Below are 16,335 nucleotides of genomic sequence, written 5' to 3'. Positions count from 1 at the left end.
TCACAATCCATTTATTTGTGATTTCTGGATTTAATTAAGACTTTGGGGCGTGAAAGCATTCCTCAGCCCTATTTCCAGCAGGAGCTGAAACCTGAAACGCTACAAATATTGGGAGTAAACTGTGGTTCGCGTTTCTATGCCTGCTGTGGCTACCAAGTGAGGCTAGCTACATCTGGGGAGTTTACTCCTTCCCTGATTTTAAAAGGATAAATATATTTATCTGGTTCGTCAACCTAGACAGTTGAACAATAGCTCTTTAAAACAATGATAACATTCAAGGAAAAAGCAGTCTTACAGATTCTGACTCCCACTGTCTTCTGGTTCTTACTGGTAAAATGGGGAATTCTATTTGGGCACATCCAGAATTTCATGTATAAGGTTTGACAATATTACAAAATAAAACCATTATCAAGCCTGTTTGTTTATTTTGTAGGCAATTCTGATGACAGTTTGCCCTGAAAACAATCAAACATACCAGATGTATCGGCGTACAAGCAGATTACGTTGAGGCAAATACACGATTAAAATCATTTTAAACACAGGAATACTGAAAAATAACCCCCTAAGGTGGCTAACTGAGAAAACTCACACATTTCACAAAAGCAAGAATCGTTTACGTGTGAAGTATTTATTTAATTTTTTTAATGAAAGAGATAAGACAGCTTTGTCTGGCGTTTTAAGCAAAAACGTTGGGAATTACAGCTTACGATGAGCAAAGAATTAGGCAAATTCTCAGAACGCCGCAGTAGATAGGCCTCTTGGAATATAATATGCTATCAAAATACTTTTCTAAAATTTCAAACGTGCTTTAACACATATAACTTAAGCAAAATGAAAATCTGATCGCATGTAATGCCATTTCCCCCCCCCCTATTTGAAGATGTGTATACTTAACAGATCATAAGGAATGATTTGCCTGAGATAAATAGTTTTTAGCTTTTCATTTTTATAACTTTATATTTCTCGGTATTTGGGGAGTCAACATCCGTTCTATTTTTATTTTCCTTTATGTATTTAAAATTTTATATCCTGCTCTTAGCGTTGCTGTTTCCCGTAGAGATCTTAAAGCTTTGTTCACTTTACAAATATAGTAGTCAAAAGCAGTCTAACACAGTCCTTAACATTTATTATCTTCGTTATATCAGCACTAAGCAGTAGTATATATTATAACATGCATGTTTTTTTTTAACTTAGGAAATTTACTGTCAAATATTGATGTGCGACATCAGCAAACATTTTCAACCCAAAACATATGTATATTTTCTCTCAACGTTACCATTCCTTGTACTCTCCAATTAAATAAGATTTGTAACCAAGTAGAAAATATGGATTTAAGTCTACTAGGCAAAAGCCTCCTTCGTAATGCAGATATACATAAGCATCAATACCTTTTTTGTCAATAGCAATAATATACAAATAAAATGCTAAATGCGGGCCTTCAATAAACCTGCTCTGCTTTAAATATTAATTTATGTTCTTCTGTGTACGTATCTTTCTTCTGTTCACAGTAATGCAGTATTATAAATATACTCTTTAACAGTTTTCTCCATTAAGAACTAACCATAGTATAAAGGTGTGTAAGCTGATATATACATTTATACACAGCCTTTATAGATGAAAAATGTTACTTAAGCCAGACTAGTTAATCCAGACTTCCTAAAGCTGGAGTATTACACTTTATTTCATTAGTATCTGAATATAGATGTTTTTAACATTCATATTTTACCGTCTTTTTAATCTCGGTGAAATGTTTAATACTTGTTGTAAGCCCAGGTATCTTATGCTATACAAGAAATAAATAAAATAACTGTATTTCCCATCACGCCAAGAATGATAGGCTCTGTTGCCCTATACATCTGTGGTGTACTGAGCTGGGGAAAACTTTTTTATTTTTTAAATAGCTTTTAAAAAATTAGGCAAACGCATGAACCCTTTTGAACGAAATATCAAATGGCACGTTCCCCTCACAGCATGCCAGGATGAGTAATTCTGACTAAGTGGACAAAATGTGCTGTCAAGTTGGAGAGTAAGCAGAGCGTGTAGAAGGAAAGATCTCTCAGTAGTAGCTAGGAATGTTCAAACTCAACCCAGCAAAAATGAAATCCTCAGATGTTACGACCTCTTGGGTCCCTTTGAGTGGCATTTACAATCACCCCTATCACCCCTAAGTAAGTGGACCACCTGACCTTCATCTTTGTTAGAGAATGACAGGAAATGCTGACCGAATTGTTGAGAAACCTTTTTCAACAGGGACAAAAAACAAAATCTGGGTTCAAGGGGCAAACACACCACCCACGATGTCTTTTCACGGATTTGCTAACCAGTTGGGCGCCATCTTGATTCCAGTAGTCTTATCTGATCGCTCCCAAGTCAGTCTTACCTCTTGCAGCCTCTCGTATAGTAAAGGTGAAGGGCTAGGCCAGGGGTAGGCAACCTTGGCTCTTTTATGACTCGTGGGAGTTGAGGTCCACGAGTCATAAAAGAGCCAAGGTTGCCTACCCCTGGGCTAGGCTGACCTGGGGTTGGTACACCTCACAAATAGGCCGGGCAACACATCCTCTTTCTTGAGACGCTGAGCTAATTCACGGCCAACTCAACATTTCCCGTCACAGATGGAAAGAGCGTTATACCCTCGGAGCTGTGAAACTAAATACTAAACCGCAAAACACACGGAGAACGATTGCAAGGACTGGGTGTGGCTGGTCTAGAGGAAAGAAGGAGTAGGGGGTGACATGATAGCAGTCTTCCAGGATTGGAGTGGCTGCCGCAAAGAAGAGAGGGGTCAACTTCCAAAGCACCAGGAGGCAGGACAAGAAGCAACGGGTGGAAGCAATTCAAGGAGAGAAGCAACCTGGAATGAACTAACTGTGGGAACAATGGACCACTTGCCCCCAGAAGTTGTGGGTGCTCCATCACTGGGCAGCCATTTGTCTGACATGGTGCAGGATTTCTGGCTTGAGCAGGGGGTTGGACTAGATGACCTCCAAGGTCCCTTCCAACTCTGTTGTTGTTCTTCTTATTATTATTATTATTAAATAGGTTTTAAGATCTCTTACAATGGAACTATCAAGTGCCACCAGGTTAGGCATGAGATAGTCTCCTTTCAGATGAGATGCCTATTAATTCATCCGCAGGACCATATAGTCTCCTCGGCAACAATCTGACGCTGGCTGCCATGATCTTGTTTTTCCAGGATATCTGCAAGCTTGGGGATCCCTTGGTGGTCTCCCATTCCTAGTCCCAACCAAACAACCGATTTCTAAGCCTAAAGAAAGTCGGTCAGTTCTTGCCACTTGCTGAAACCTTGGTAGATCCAGAAGCAGACGGCGTCTTGGTGACACCAATGCTCACCTTGGACTGCTTCTCACCCCACTGAGATTTCTCTCCTCTCTACTTTCACCCAGTTACCTCGCCATCCACGCCCCCGCGCCTGATGCTCGTCGGTTGCTCCAAGGAGCAGCCTTGACGCTCTTCTCCAACCAAAGTCAAATGGGGTCAGTTGGTTTACACCCTTTCTTGCTGGCTCCATGGAAGTGTGGGATCGCAACAGCAGTGCAGTGCGACGGGTTGTGCACCTGCGACAGCAGCGTGTGTGTGTGTGTGTGCGTGTAGAGGGGAAATTTTGCCACCTCAGAAGCTTCCCAGAAAGAGGCCCTCGATTAAGAGGCTGCACACGCACAACTTTTCAAGGGAGGGAGCAAGAGGTTCAAGGGAGCCATCCCTAAAATCTCTCAGGATATATTTATTAGGCGGTAGCAAGTTTGGCAAGGTTCTCCCCGTTGGGTGCAAGCCAACAAAGGATGGGATTGGATTGGATAGCATTGCCTCGTCTTTGGGTCTGACCTTCAGCCTTGCCAAAAAACGACTGCTCAATTCTTGAAAGCTGACAGTTGTGCGCGGTTGTTGCACTTTCCGGGTTGAGACAGGATCATGTCTTCCCTCCCCTTTCGTTGGTATTGTCTGTAATAGCTGTTGTGGTTTATAGTTTAGCTTGGATTGTGAACCCTGACCTGGGGGAAAGGCTTAGGGCTGGCGGAGGCCCTTAAAAATAACACAATGCTAGTCTTGTTTCCGACTGTTCCGCTTAGATATGGGGAAAAATATGATACGGCAATCAGACCATTAACTGGAATTTATCATTGCATTCAGTACACTGATGTGTTACTTATATGTAAGGGCGTAGGCCTACACATATGTTGTATGTAGTATGTTTAAAACGTGTGTTGTGTAAGTAACACTTCAGAGCGAGAAGCTAAATTTCATTTTAAGTGGCTGGTGCCGTTGCGCCCACAAGGAAAAAAAATGACAATAAAGGTTATCTAATCTTACATATATAACTAGGTTGCAGACTAAGAAGCCTGCTACACTACCATTGTAGTTTAGGGATTCCTCACTGTTCAAAGGGTCTGGACTGGGATTGCCCCTCCCGTGTCTCGTTTATTAAGACTGCATGGCATTACCCTATGACAGGTTAATTTTCACCCTAATTTGACAGCTGTTGATGTAAATGCGGTATGTCAGATTACGGTTTTCCTTCTGTCAACATAAAGACAGTTTGGGGATTGTTTCTTGCCCTATTGAAAAAACAAAAAACGAACAGCATTTTAAATCTACCAGTGCATCTACTTAATCGAGCCACTGTAATTTTAGTTCATTTAAGTGTAATGGCGGCACAGTGGTTAGAATGTAATATTGCAGGCCGACTCTGCCTACTGCAGGCAGTTCGATCCTGACCGGCTCAAGGTTGACTTGGCCTTCCATCCTTCTGAGGTTGGTAAAACGAAGACCCAGATTGTTGGGGGGTCAAATATGCTGACTCTGTAAATTGCTCAGAGAGGGCTGTAAAGCACTGCGACAGGGTTCTTCAAACTTGGCCCTTTTATGACTTGTGGACTTCAATTCCCAGAATTCCTCAGCCAGTGTGCCTGGCTGAGGAATTCTGGGAGTTGAAGTCCACAAGTCATAAAAGGGCCAAGTGCACTACGACATGGTATATAAGTCTAAGTATTAGTGCTATTAATTGTCCTTGTTTTCAAACGCCATCATAAACATCTGCCATTCTTTTCACTCATCTGATCCCGTCTGAGTGAATCCCAACTCTTAACTTACGTTCTCATTTGAAGAGTTGGCATAAGTATTCTAATAGATTTCCACGTGCAAAGCTCAGTAAATTCATTAGAGACGAGAACAGCATCTAGCGGAACGTAACTTCTCTGGATTATAATCCACCCTTTCCGATTCACGCATCCCACAAAGTCAACTGTAGTCCATGTATTTTTATACTAGAACAAACATGATCGCCTTTTATAATAAAATTATAAAAACGTACTGCAATAACATACTATGAAAAAAAACAAAAAACCTAAAATTAGTTAAGGTGCTCCAAGATTCTTCATGGTTTTTAACTAAAAAAAAAAAGACAAATGCAACTACAGACTATTTTAGACCTAGTTTCACAATAAAGGAAAGTGACAGTGGCAATGAATAACTCGTCATCTATAAAAATATAACCTCTATTATTTACATAGAAAAGCAGAGAGTCACAGAGAGACATTTTTCTCGCTTTGGAAAGAGCAGCAAGGCAATTTAGTTTCACTGGCTTCGAAGCAAACTGTTAAATCACACATTTACATGCAGCATTTCCCACCCCCACCAAAAAAAGTCAAGGCAGCGTGGATTAAGGCTTTCCCTCACTTCATACCAAAAACAATCCTGCAAAGTAGACCGAACTAAGAGACTAGGGAGGGAGGGGGGAACCATTTATCAATATGTTTCTGGAATGTGCATTAAAATGGGGGGCAATTAGACTTTGTTATCTGAAATTTTGTCAGGTGCCTGACCAGATAACACGGCCAAACCGCTGGAATCCCTTCAAAGGCACCGTGTCAAAATGAGCTTAAACCCAAATTTGGGGGAAAAAAATGTATGAGGCCGAAACGTTATTTGGTCCAAACATATAAAAAAGTCTTTGTGTCTCCCAACTTGGCAACTTTTAAGACTTGCGGACTTCAACTCCCAGAATCCTGAGCCGTTCCGCCATGGCTGGCTGGGGAGTTGAAGTCCTTGGGTCTTAAAACAGCCGGGTTTGGAAAATACATCTGCGTACTTCAGAAGAGGAATGCTTGCAAGAGAAAGAGATTTTTTATATATATATAAAAACAACAACAACAACCGAACAGACTATTCTTAAATTGCACTCAAATGCCGGAGGAAAGTGCCAACATCAGACAAAGGGATTTGGGAAAGGCTTCATGGCAAAAACGTTTTGGGTCTCATCATCATTTTGACCTTCCTAAAAGCTTTTCTGTAACCGTTCATGTTATCGTCAGAAGCGCCGGGCCAGGTGGCCCAAAAGATGCCGTTGCGGACCCCTTTGTATTTCTTGCTATAATATTTGCCGTTGAGGTTGGCGGCCATGCAGGCGTCGAACCACCACCCGGAGCTATAGTATGCGCCGCAGCTGCCCGAGGGGTACTGATCGTGGTCCCTGTCCGTGGTGCTGAAGAACTTTTGGTCGTGGTTGTAGCGTTTGCTGAAGTTCAAGGCGTCCCCGGCCGTGCCGCTGTAGCTGCCGATGGTCAAGCGGTATTTGAGGTACTCGTTGGCGACGTAGAACTGGTCGTATCGGGCGTATTGTCGGACGCCGGCGAAGTCTTCCAGCTCAATCCTCAGCTGCATCTCCTTGCTCTTGGTCAGCAGGTGAATTTTGTCGTTCCCCAGCCAGAACTCCTTCCCGTTTCCAAAGCCGCTCTTGTACTCCTCCCAGGTCCGGTTGAAGGAGACGCTGCCGTCCTGGCGCATCTGGAACACCGTCCAGCCGCCGCCGAAGGATTCCATGTCGCAGTAGGCGTCAAAGCTGTGGTTCTTGGGATCCGGGGTGAGCTTGTAGATGCCGTTCCGCCGATTTCCGGCGGCGAAGTAATTGGAACAGTCTCCTTGAAGCAGCTGGATGGCTGGGTAGAGGGAGGAAGAGGGAGGTTACCGTGATGGACAGGCTGTTTTTACTTACCTGGCGCAGAAGAAATGGACAGAATTGTATTTCCAAACAAACAGAAGCTTTTTAAAAAAAATTGTGTTAGGATATGTGTACAGAATAAATTATTCAGTGCAATCAGGGACTTCCTTCCTTCCTTCCTTCCTTCCTTCCTTCCTTCCTTCCTCCCTTCCTTCCTTCCTTCCTTCCTTCCTTCCTTCCTTCCTTCCTTCCTTCCTTCCTTCCTTCCTTTCTGTTCTCATATTCTTCCTTCCTTCATTCCTTCCTTCCTTCCTTCCTTCTTTTTCTCATATTCTTCCTTCCTTCCTTCCTTCCTCTTTCATATTCCTTACTTTTCCCTTTCTCAGCTTCCTTCCTTCCTTCCTTCCTTCCTTCCTTCCTTCCTTCCTTCCTTCCTTCCTTCCTTCCTTCCTTCCTTCCTTCCTTCCTTCTTTCCCTACTTCCTTCCTTCTCATCTTCCTTCCTTCCTTCCTTCCTTCCTTCCTTCCTTCCTTCCTTCCTTCCTTCCTTCCTTCCTTCCTTCTCTCTACCATCTCCTTTAATAAAATATCTTACAGTGGTTGAGATTTGCTAGAAGAAGTCTTAGAGGCAAACAGTTTGTCATAACATTCCTTAGTACTATGAGACAATCCAAAAGATTTGCAACAGTCTTCTCAGCATCTGTCAGAGGGCTTTCTCTGGGTGGAGCTGCATAAGAACCAGCCTCATGATTTTTACTAGTCTCCTTTCAGGGAAAAGAGATTGATTTGTTTTTAAGGAAGGCCACTGAATTGAGTCTGTTATGGCTAGTTGTTTGTAGAAACAAGAGTGACTCTGCTACCATAACGTTGCTTAGCACATCCTGCTATGTTCTCTGAAAATGGTCATTTAAAAGGCTGACACTGATTTCCTATAACAGTGATATTGCCTAACTTTTTGGTTTTGGGCACCAAACAGAAATGTGACACTTTATATTAAAATAATAATAATAATCTTCCAGCGGTTTCCCAATTATTATAAATTCTTTATGTCATTGACATGTAATGCCATTATGTCCTTGAAATCGGCAAGACGGTTGGCACGTTCCCGGATATTTTCCTTACACAAATTCTGTTCATGTACGAAATAATTTAATGGAACCTTAATTTATATTCTATAGAGAACGAAAGGTTGATTCTTATAGGAATGTGACAGTGGAATTGTCATCGGGAGATGTCAGGAAAGAAGGAGGGGAGTGACTTTTACGGTACTCCTTGTTTAACAACTGCCTTGTTTAGTAACCGTGCTAACTTAGGATGGCACTGAAAAAGTAACTTTTACGATGAGTCCTTGCACTTAAACCAAGTGCAAAGAAGAGCAACAAAGATGATTTAGGGGGTCCTGTTAGAGAGTACGATGAACAGTTGTGGGAACTGTGTATGTTTACCTTAATGAAGAGAAGATTGATTGATTTATCCTATCCTATCCTATCCTATCCTATCCTATCCTATCCTATCCTATCCTATCCTATCCTATCCTATCCTATCCTATTCCTTGTTCTATTCTATTCTATTCTATTCTATTCTATTCTATTCTATTCTATTCTATTCTATTCTATTCTATTCTATTCTATTCTATTCTATTCTATTCTATTCTATTCTATTCTATTCTATTCTATTCTATTCTATTCTATTCTATTCTATTCTATTCTTCATTCCTATATTCTATTCTATTCTGTTCTGTTCTGTTCTGTTCTTCATTCCTATATTCTATTCTATTCTATTCTATTCTATTCTATTCTATTCTATTCTATTCTATTCTATTCTATTCTATTCTATTCTATTCTATTCTATTCTATTCTATTCTATTCTATTCTATTCTATTCTTCATTCCTATATTCTATTCTATTCTGTTCTGTTCTGTTCTGTTGTTCTGTTCTGTTCTATTTGACAGGATAGCTCTCTTCCAGTATTTGAGAGGCTATCACAAAGGAGAGGGGGCTGACTTAATTCTCCAAAGCACCTGAGGGTCAGGATAAGAAGCAAGGAGTGAAAGTTCAGTTAAGAGAGAAGCAACCTGGAACTAAGGAGAAATTTCCTGACAGTGAGAACAATTAATCAATGGAACAGTTTGTCTCCCAGAATTGTGAGTCCTCCATCCCTGGAGATTTTCAAAAAAAAGATTGGACGATCTGTCCAAGATTGGACAACGATTTGTCCAAGATGTCTTGGGTAGAACGTTAGACTAGAACAGACATGTCAAACACAAGGCCCGGGGCCGGATCCAGCCCGCGAAGTGGTTTCATGCGGCCCCCGAAGCCATCCTGGAAACAGTGAGGGAACGGCCCCCACTGCCTTGGCCCTGGCCCAGAGACCCTCCTTCTGCCAGAGACCCTCAGATCTGTCCCACTCCTGCCCAGGCCCCCATAGGCACCCTTGATGCCAACGATGTAGAGCTGGCCACGCCCACCCAGTAGGCCATATGCACTCTAGCCACGCCCACCCAGTAGGCCACACCCACCCTGGCCACACCCACCCAGCCCCCTGTGGGCAACTGCAATGCTGATGCGGCCCTCAATGAAATTGAGTTTGACACCCCTGGTATAAGGCCTTCTGCTCAAGCAGTGGGGTGGACTAGAAGACCTCTGTGGTCCCTTCCAGCTCTCCAATTCTATGACATAGTGATGATACATTTGTTCCCAAGCACCCTTAGATGATTTGGGAGTGATGCTGGTGGCAACGATTTATTCCTGGTCCCGATTTCTTTACAATAAAATCTGAAGTTTATTATCCACACAGCATGCCCGTTAGAATAAATATTTCTGTTCTGCTCTGGATGTTAAATAATCAGAAATGTCAACTGAATTTTAAAGTTGTTCTTTTGTTTACTGTCATGTCACCGATTGAAAAGGTTACATTTCTGGGAACGAAGCTTGGAAACACATGTCCGAAAGCCAAAATAGATAATGCTTGAATGCCAAGGGCCATCATTTACAAAGTATTTTTTGTGTTTGTGTGTGTGTGTGTGTGTGTGTGTGCGATTTAGAACAGGCTGCCTCGAAGATAAAGCAAGACCTAAAATTGCATAGCTGGAAGGAAATTGCCCAGAAAACAAAACTTTGTTTTACACTGCCGATAACGATGAACTTTTGCCAAGATTCCACTCTTAAGTCTATGATGTGCCGTCTATTGGGGAAATATTGTTCCAATTTAGATTCAGGCATTTGCGTCTGAATCTAATTCCATCATTCGAGCTTTCTCCCCCTACAAGACTATATAGCAGCCATGTAACATATGGCGAGCACCCGAAGAACCTTTTTTTAAAATAATAATAATAATAATAATAATAATAATAATAATAATAATAATAATAATAATAATAATAATAATTCCGAACAATATTTCATGGTGAGGCTTTTAAATTTTTTTGAGTCTTTTTTTAAAAAAAAAATTATTTTTGAAAAGTTCACATCCTCCCAGTTGAAAACTGAGGCATTTAACCAGTAAGTTAGAATCAATATTCTGAAGATATGGAAACAGAACAGATTGCCCCAGATTGTTGGGGGCAATTAAGCTGACTTTGTAATAATGTCGCTTGGGGTGTGTGTGTGTGAAAGCCCTAATAAGCAGGCATGAAGGCTATTGCTAAGCTTGTAAGCCGCCCTGAGTCTTCGGAGAAGGGCGGGATATAAATGGAATTAAAATAATAAATAAATAAATGTTTATTCCGGTGTTCCAGTCCCATCATCAATGGTTTGAACAATTCATCTCTTCCCCCAACCCCGCTTCACTCTTAAAACCCAACCTAGATGCAGTCTTTACCCTTATTCCTCTTCCCAAACTGTGGTTCCTTAATATTTCACCTGTGGGGGTCCTTAACGCTCTCTGAGCTTGGTTGTTTTACAGACGTCTCATTACCAAACTAGGTAACGTCATCAGTGCTATGATAGTGAGAAGCGGAGTTTGCTGTCAGTTAAATTTCTGGTGTCTTGTCTTCTCAGGGTTGGTGGGGATGACCTTACAGATTCTTTGCTTGGTCTTTTGGGCAGTTTCTTGATCGGTTTATTGTTCACTTGACCGTTGATCTGATGTTAACCTCGGGAGTTAATTTATGCTGATCTGAAGGGGACCATTGGGGGTCTTCTTGTTCCCTTTTTTGGCTAGTTCATTGTTGCTTGTTCCTTTTGCATAGCCTACAGAGATTGTTAACCTGTTAATGTGTCTAAAAGGTAAAGGTTCCCCCGCACATGCATGTTAGTCGTTTCCGACTCTAGGGGCCGGTGCTCATCTCCGTTTCAAAGCCGAAGAGCCAGCGCTTGTCCGAGGACGTCTCCGTGGTCATGTGGCCGGCATGACTAGACGCCAAAGGCGCACGGAACGCTGTTACCTTCCCACCGTAGTGGTCCCTATTTTTCTACTTGCATTTTTACGTGCTTTTGAACTGCTAGGTTGGCAGAAGCTGGGACGAGTAACAGGTGCTCCTAATTTGTCAGAGCGGCAGGCTTTTAGAAATTCCCTACTGTTTTTGGACTCGGCTTGGTCTAGGCCAGGTGTAGGCAACCTTGGCTCTTTTATGACCCATGGACTTCAACTCCCAGAATTCCTGAGCCAGCATGGGGGAACTATGGCCCCCTTCATGGCTTGTGGACTTCAACTCCCAGAATTCCTCAGCCAGCATGGGGGAACTATGGCCCCCTTCATGACTCGTGGACTTCAACTCCCAGAATTCCTCAGCCAGCATGGGGGAACTATGGCCCCTTCATGACTTGTGGACTTGAACTCCCAGAATTCCTCAGCCGGCATGGGGGAACTATGGCCCCCTTCATGACTCGTGGACTTCAACTCCCAGAATTCCTCAGCCAGCATGGGGGAACTATGGCCCCTTCATGACTTGTGGACTTGAACTCCCAGAATTCCTCAGCCAGCATGGGGGAACTATGGCCCCTTCATGACTCGTGGACTTCAACTCCCAGAATTCCTCAGCCAGCATGGGGGAACTATGGCCCCTTCATGACTTGTGGACTTGAACTCCCAGAATTCCTCAGCCGGCATGGGGGAACTATGGCCCCCTTCATGACTCGTGGACTTCAACTCCCAGAATTCCTCAGCCAGCATGGGGGAACTATGGCCCCTTCATGACTTGTGGACTTGAACTCCCAGAATTCCTCAGCCAGCATGGGGGAACTATGGCCCCTTCATGACTTGTGGACTTGAACTCCCAGAATTCCTCAGCCAGCATGGGGGAACTATGGCCCCTTCATGACTTGTGGACTTGAACTCCCAGAATTCCTCAGCCAGCATGGGGGAACTATGGCCCCTTCATGACTTGTGGACTTGAACTCCCAGAATTCCTCAGCCAGCATGGGGGAACTATGGCCCCTTCATGACTTGTGGACTTGAACTCCCAGAATTCCTCAGCCGGCATGGGGGAACTATGGCCCCCTACATGACTCGTGGGCTTCAACTCCCAGAATTCTCTGAGCCAGCATGGCTGGCTCAGGAATTCTGGGAGTTGAAGTCCATAAGTCGTAAAAGAGCCAAGGTTGCCTACCCCTGGATGTCCACGTTCTTCCGATTGAAATTATGGTTAAGCCTGTCTACCTTATGTATGCTAACATCAACAGGAGAACTACCTCTGCAATAAAATCAAGCGGACATTTTTGTTTTTTCCTTGAGTTTCTGTTGCATTAATTCAGGGGTTTCCAAAGTCGGCAACTTTGAAGATCTGTGGATCTCTGCCCCTGGAATCCCCCCAGCCAGCATGGCTGGCTGAGGAATTCTGGGAACTGAAGTCCACAAGTCTTCAAGTTGCCAAAATTTGGAGAGCCTTTGGTGTATTCAGGATGAGGATGGCCAGCAGGGCTGGCTAACAGGATTGGTAGATACTTTTCTTGACTTGACAGTACTGTGTAATATCTTTAATTGCTCCATACTAGCAACCTGAAGACTTGTGGACTTCAACTCCCAGAATTCCCCCGCCAGCCTTCTGGGAGTTGAAGTCCAGAGGTCTAAAATATATCGCTGGACTTTCCCCTCTAGCTGTTGATCCAAAACGTCTCCAAAAATTGTAAGCCTGTACCTGGCTCCTAAATCCTTTCTCATCAACAGAAAAATCTAGACCTAAGTGCTGACTGATGCTGCTGCTCAGCCGAGCTAACACAGGCAGTCCTCGGCTTATAGCCGTTCACTTAGTGACTGTTCAAAGTTGTGACGGCACTAAAAAAAAAACGGGGGGACTTGTGACCGTTTTTCACACTTGGCGATCCTTGCAGCATCCGCACGATCGCGCGATCAACATTCAGACATTTGGCAACGGACTCATATTTATGACGGTCGCAGCGCCCCGGGGAGGGGGGGGGTCCTGCAATCCGTTTTTGCGACCTTCTGACGAGCAAAGTCAAGGGGGACAAGCCCAAAAATTGCAGGTTAACAACGGCGGCGAGACAAACCATAAAATGGGGGCATAAAATTCACTTCGCCAACGTCGCGTTGCGCCGCATAAATTTTGGGCTCAAAATTACGGTCGTAAGCCGAGGACTCGGCTCTAATGAAATTCGATTTCACTTCTAATTTCCTCAGCCTTATCCACCTGCTGCTTTTCTCCCTCTTTCAGAGGGTCCCCCCCATCCCAAAAATAATGAGGTTTAATTCACTTTTCACCCATTCCTCTTTTCTAAAGCGGCACTAGTCCCGCTTTACACAGCCCTAGTGAGGCCACACCGGGAATGCTGCCGCCAATTTTGGCCACCTTGTCACAAAGAAGATGTTGAGAGTTTGGAAAAAAAATTCAGAGAAGAGCAACTAAGATGATCCAAGACCTGGAGGCTAAAACGTACGAAGAACGGCTGCAGGAATTTAGGTTTGGCTAATCTAAAGAAAAGAAGAAATAGGGGAGACATGATAGCAGCGTTCCGGTATTTGAGGGGCTGCCACAAAGAAGAGGGGGTCAAATTATTCTCCAAAGCACCAGAGGGAAGGATGAGAAACAATGGATGGAAGCTGATCAAAGAGAGAAGCAACCTGGAATTAAGGAGAAACTTCCTGACAGTGAGGATGATCAACCAGTGGAACATCTTGCCACCAGAAATTGTGGGTGCTTCATCACTGGAGGTTTTTAAGAAGAGGCTAGACAATCACCTGTCTGAGACGGTGTATGTTCTCCTGCTTGAGCAGGGGGCTGGACTAGAAGACCTCCAGGGTCCCTTCCAGCTTCTATTCTATTCTATTCTATTCTATTCTGTTCTGTTCTGTTCTGTTCTGTTCTATTCTATTCTGTTCTGTTCTGTTCTATTATTCTATTATTCTATTATTCTATTCTATTCTATTCTATTCTATTCTATTCTATTCTATTCTATTCTATTCTATTCTATTCTATTCTATTATTCTATTCTATTCTATTCTATTCTATTCTATTCTATTCTATTCTATTCTATTCTATTCTATTCTATTCTATTCTATTCTATTCTATTCTATTCTATTCTATTCTATTCTATTCTATTCTATTCTATTTTCTATTCTAAATTCTTTGACCCAGGTAACAAACCCCAAACCCTGGCTTCTGGATAACCCGGTTCAACAACGTTCTCAGCGCACCAAGAGTGCTAGTCCCTTCACATTCGTTCCAGAGATCCCCAAAGGCGACCTACCTGAACTGGGTGCCACCGCCGCGCATTGCGAAGAGCACTTCAGGTCCAAGGTGTTGACAAAAAAAGTCAGGTTGGCCACCTTGTTGTCCACGTAGCTTTCCACGTTGTTCATGTTGACCAGGTTCATCTTCTCCAGCCGGCCGTGCAGAGTGTGGATGTGGTTCTTGGCGTTCTTCAGGCTCTCCGACAGCTTGGTGACCTTGTCCTGCAGCTCCGCGACTCGGTTGTCTTGCCCGAGGCTCTGGTTGGCGGCGCCAGGGACGCCAGGCGGCAGAAAGTCGTTGCTCTCCTTCTCTCGGTTGTCGTCGGCCTGGAGCTTGCCATCCTGGCAGCATTTCTTCAAGCTGTTCACCGTTTCCTTGAGGAGCTCCACTTCTTGGAGGGTCTTCTCCATCAGCTGAAAGTGCTTGGGCAGCTGGAGGCTCAGGGGAGGGAAGTTCACCTGGTAGAGACAGTCCTCTCCATCACACTGGCCGCTGCTTTGGAGCAGGAGAGGACAAGCCGTGGAGCCCTTGTGTTCTCCAACCCCTTCTCCATCTCCCCTTCCTGCCTTTTCTTCCAGCAGAGCGAAGCTGCTTGCAAAAAGCAGGGCCACCGCCTGGAGCAACGCCGCCGCCGCCACTGTGCGAGTCAGCTTCATCTTGGCTGAGGAGGCAGCCCAGTGAGGGAGCCCGCGGAGCGGCTGAAACTTTTATACAGGCCAGCGGGCTGGCGCTCGCGAGTTATCTATCACAGGCTTGGCTTCTCAGGAAAGGGCTGGGCGTATCTTGCATCACCAGACCAAAGGGATATTTATAGCAGCCGAAAGGAGTAGTAAAAGAGCGAGGGAAATCACCCAAGCCCGCTGCTTTTGTCCACGTCAGCAGAATTCATCGGGGTGCACAGATGTAGATTGCCAGATGGTTTCCCTCCCCCGCCCCCCCCTCTTCCTCACTAATGTTTTAATCTGGTTTTGATTGTTCTTCTTTGGGAAGATCGAAACAGCCTGGGTTTGATCCTAAGGAGCCATTTATGTTAAATTCCCCCTGGCTCTTGATAGATAGATAGATAGATAGATAGATAGATAGATAGATAGATAGATAGATAGATAGATAGATAGATAGATAGATAGACAGACAGACAGACAGAGATAGAGATAGACAGATGATAGATAGATAGATAGATAGATAGATAGATAGATAGATAGATAGATGATAGATAGATAGATAGAAATAGAAATAGAAATAGAAATAGAAATAGAAATAGAAATAGAAATAGAAATAGAAAGAGATAGACAGATGATAGATAGATAGATAGATAGATAGAAATAGAAATAGAAATAGAAAAAGATAGACAGATGATAGATAGATAGATAGATAGATAGATAGATAGATAGATAGATAGATAGATAGATAGTGATAGAAAGATGATAGATGATAGAGAGACAGATGATAGATCATAGGTAGAGAGAGACACAGATAATAGAGAGAGAGATGATAGATGATATAGAGAGATGACAGAGATCATAGATAGATAATGATAGATAGACAGATGATAGATGATAGATAGATAGATATAGATAGACAGATGATAGGTAGATAGATAGATAGATAGATAGATAGATAGATAGATAGATAGATAGATAGATTGATTGATTTTATTGTCATTTTTACTGTGAGCACAATGACACACATTAAAAATGAAATATAGTTGCTTGCTCTCAAAGTATACACATACATAGCACACATTTAAACATACT

The 16,335-nt window shown here is 43.2% G+C and overlaps 2 protein-coding genes across 2 annotated transcripts in view; one reads left to right on the top strand and one right to left on the bottom strand.

Annotated features, from left to right (window-relative positions):
• CCDC146 (coiled-coil domain containing 146) overlaps positions 1-16,335 on the top strand; it is a 90,003-nt gene that overhangs the window by 29,515 nt on the left and 44,153 nt on the right. The gene's annotated exons all lie outside the window — the stretch shown is intronic.
• Positions 405-15,267, bottom strand: FGL2 (fibrinogen like 2). The gene is made up of 2 exons (XM_081330143.1): positions 14,598-15,267; positions 405-6,953 (listed from the first exon to the last, which is right to left on the bottom strand). The coding sequence occupies exons 1-2, from the start codon at positions 15,235-15,237 to the stop codon at positions 6,250-6,252; spliced, it is 1,344 nt and encodes a 447-aa protein (XP_081186269.1). The 5' UTR covers positions 15,238-15,267; the 3' UTR covers positions 405-6,249.

This window comes from Vipera berus (assembly GCF_964194415.1).
Source record: "Vipera berus genome assembly, chromosome: 6".
Taxonomy (NCBI): Eukaryota; Metazoa; Chordata; class Lepidosauria; order Squamata; family Viperidae; genus Vipera; species Vipera berus.
The sequence above is the reverse complement of the archived record's forward strand: the minus strand, read 5'-3'. Positions and strand labels throughout refer to the sequence as shown.

What these genes read in the sequence shown, in the direction of transcription:
- FGL2 (XM_081330143.1), bottom strand. Translation starts at nt 15,237, where the DNA reads ATGAAGCTGACTCGCACAGTGGCGGCGGCGGCGTTGCTCCAGGCGGTG. An exon ending in GGCGGTGGCACCCAGTTCAG is followed by an intron (nt 6,954 to 14,597) that starts GTAGGTCGCCTT and finishes CCCTCTACCCAG; the next exon opens with CCATCCAGCTGCTTCAAGGA.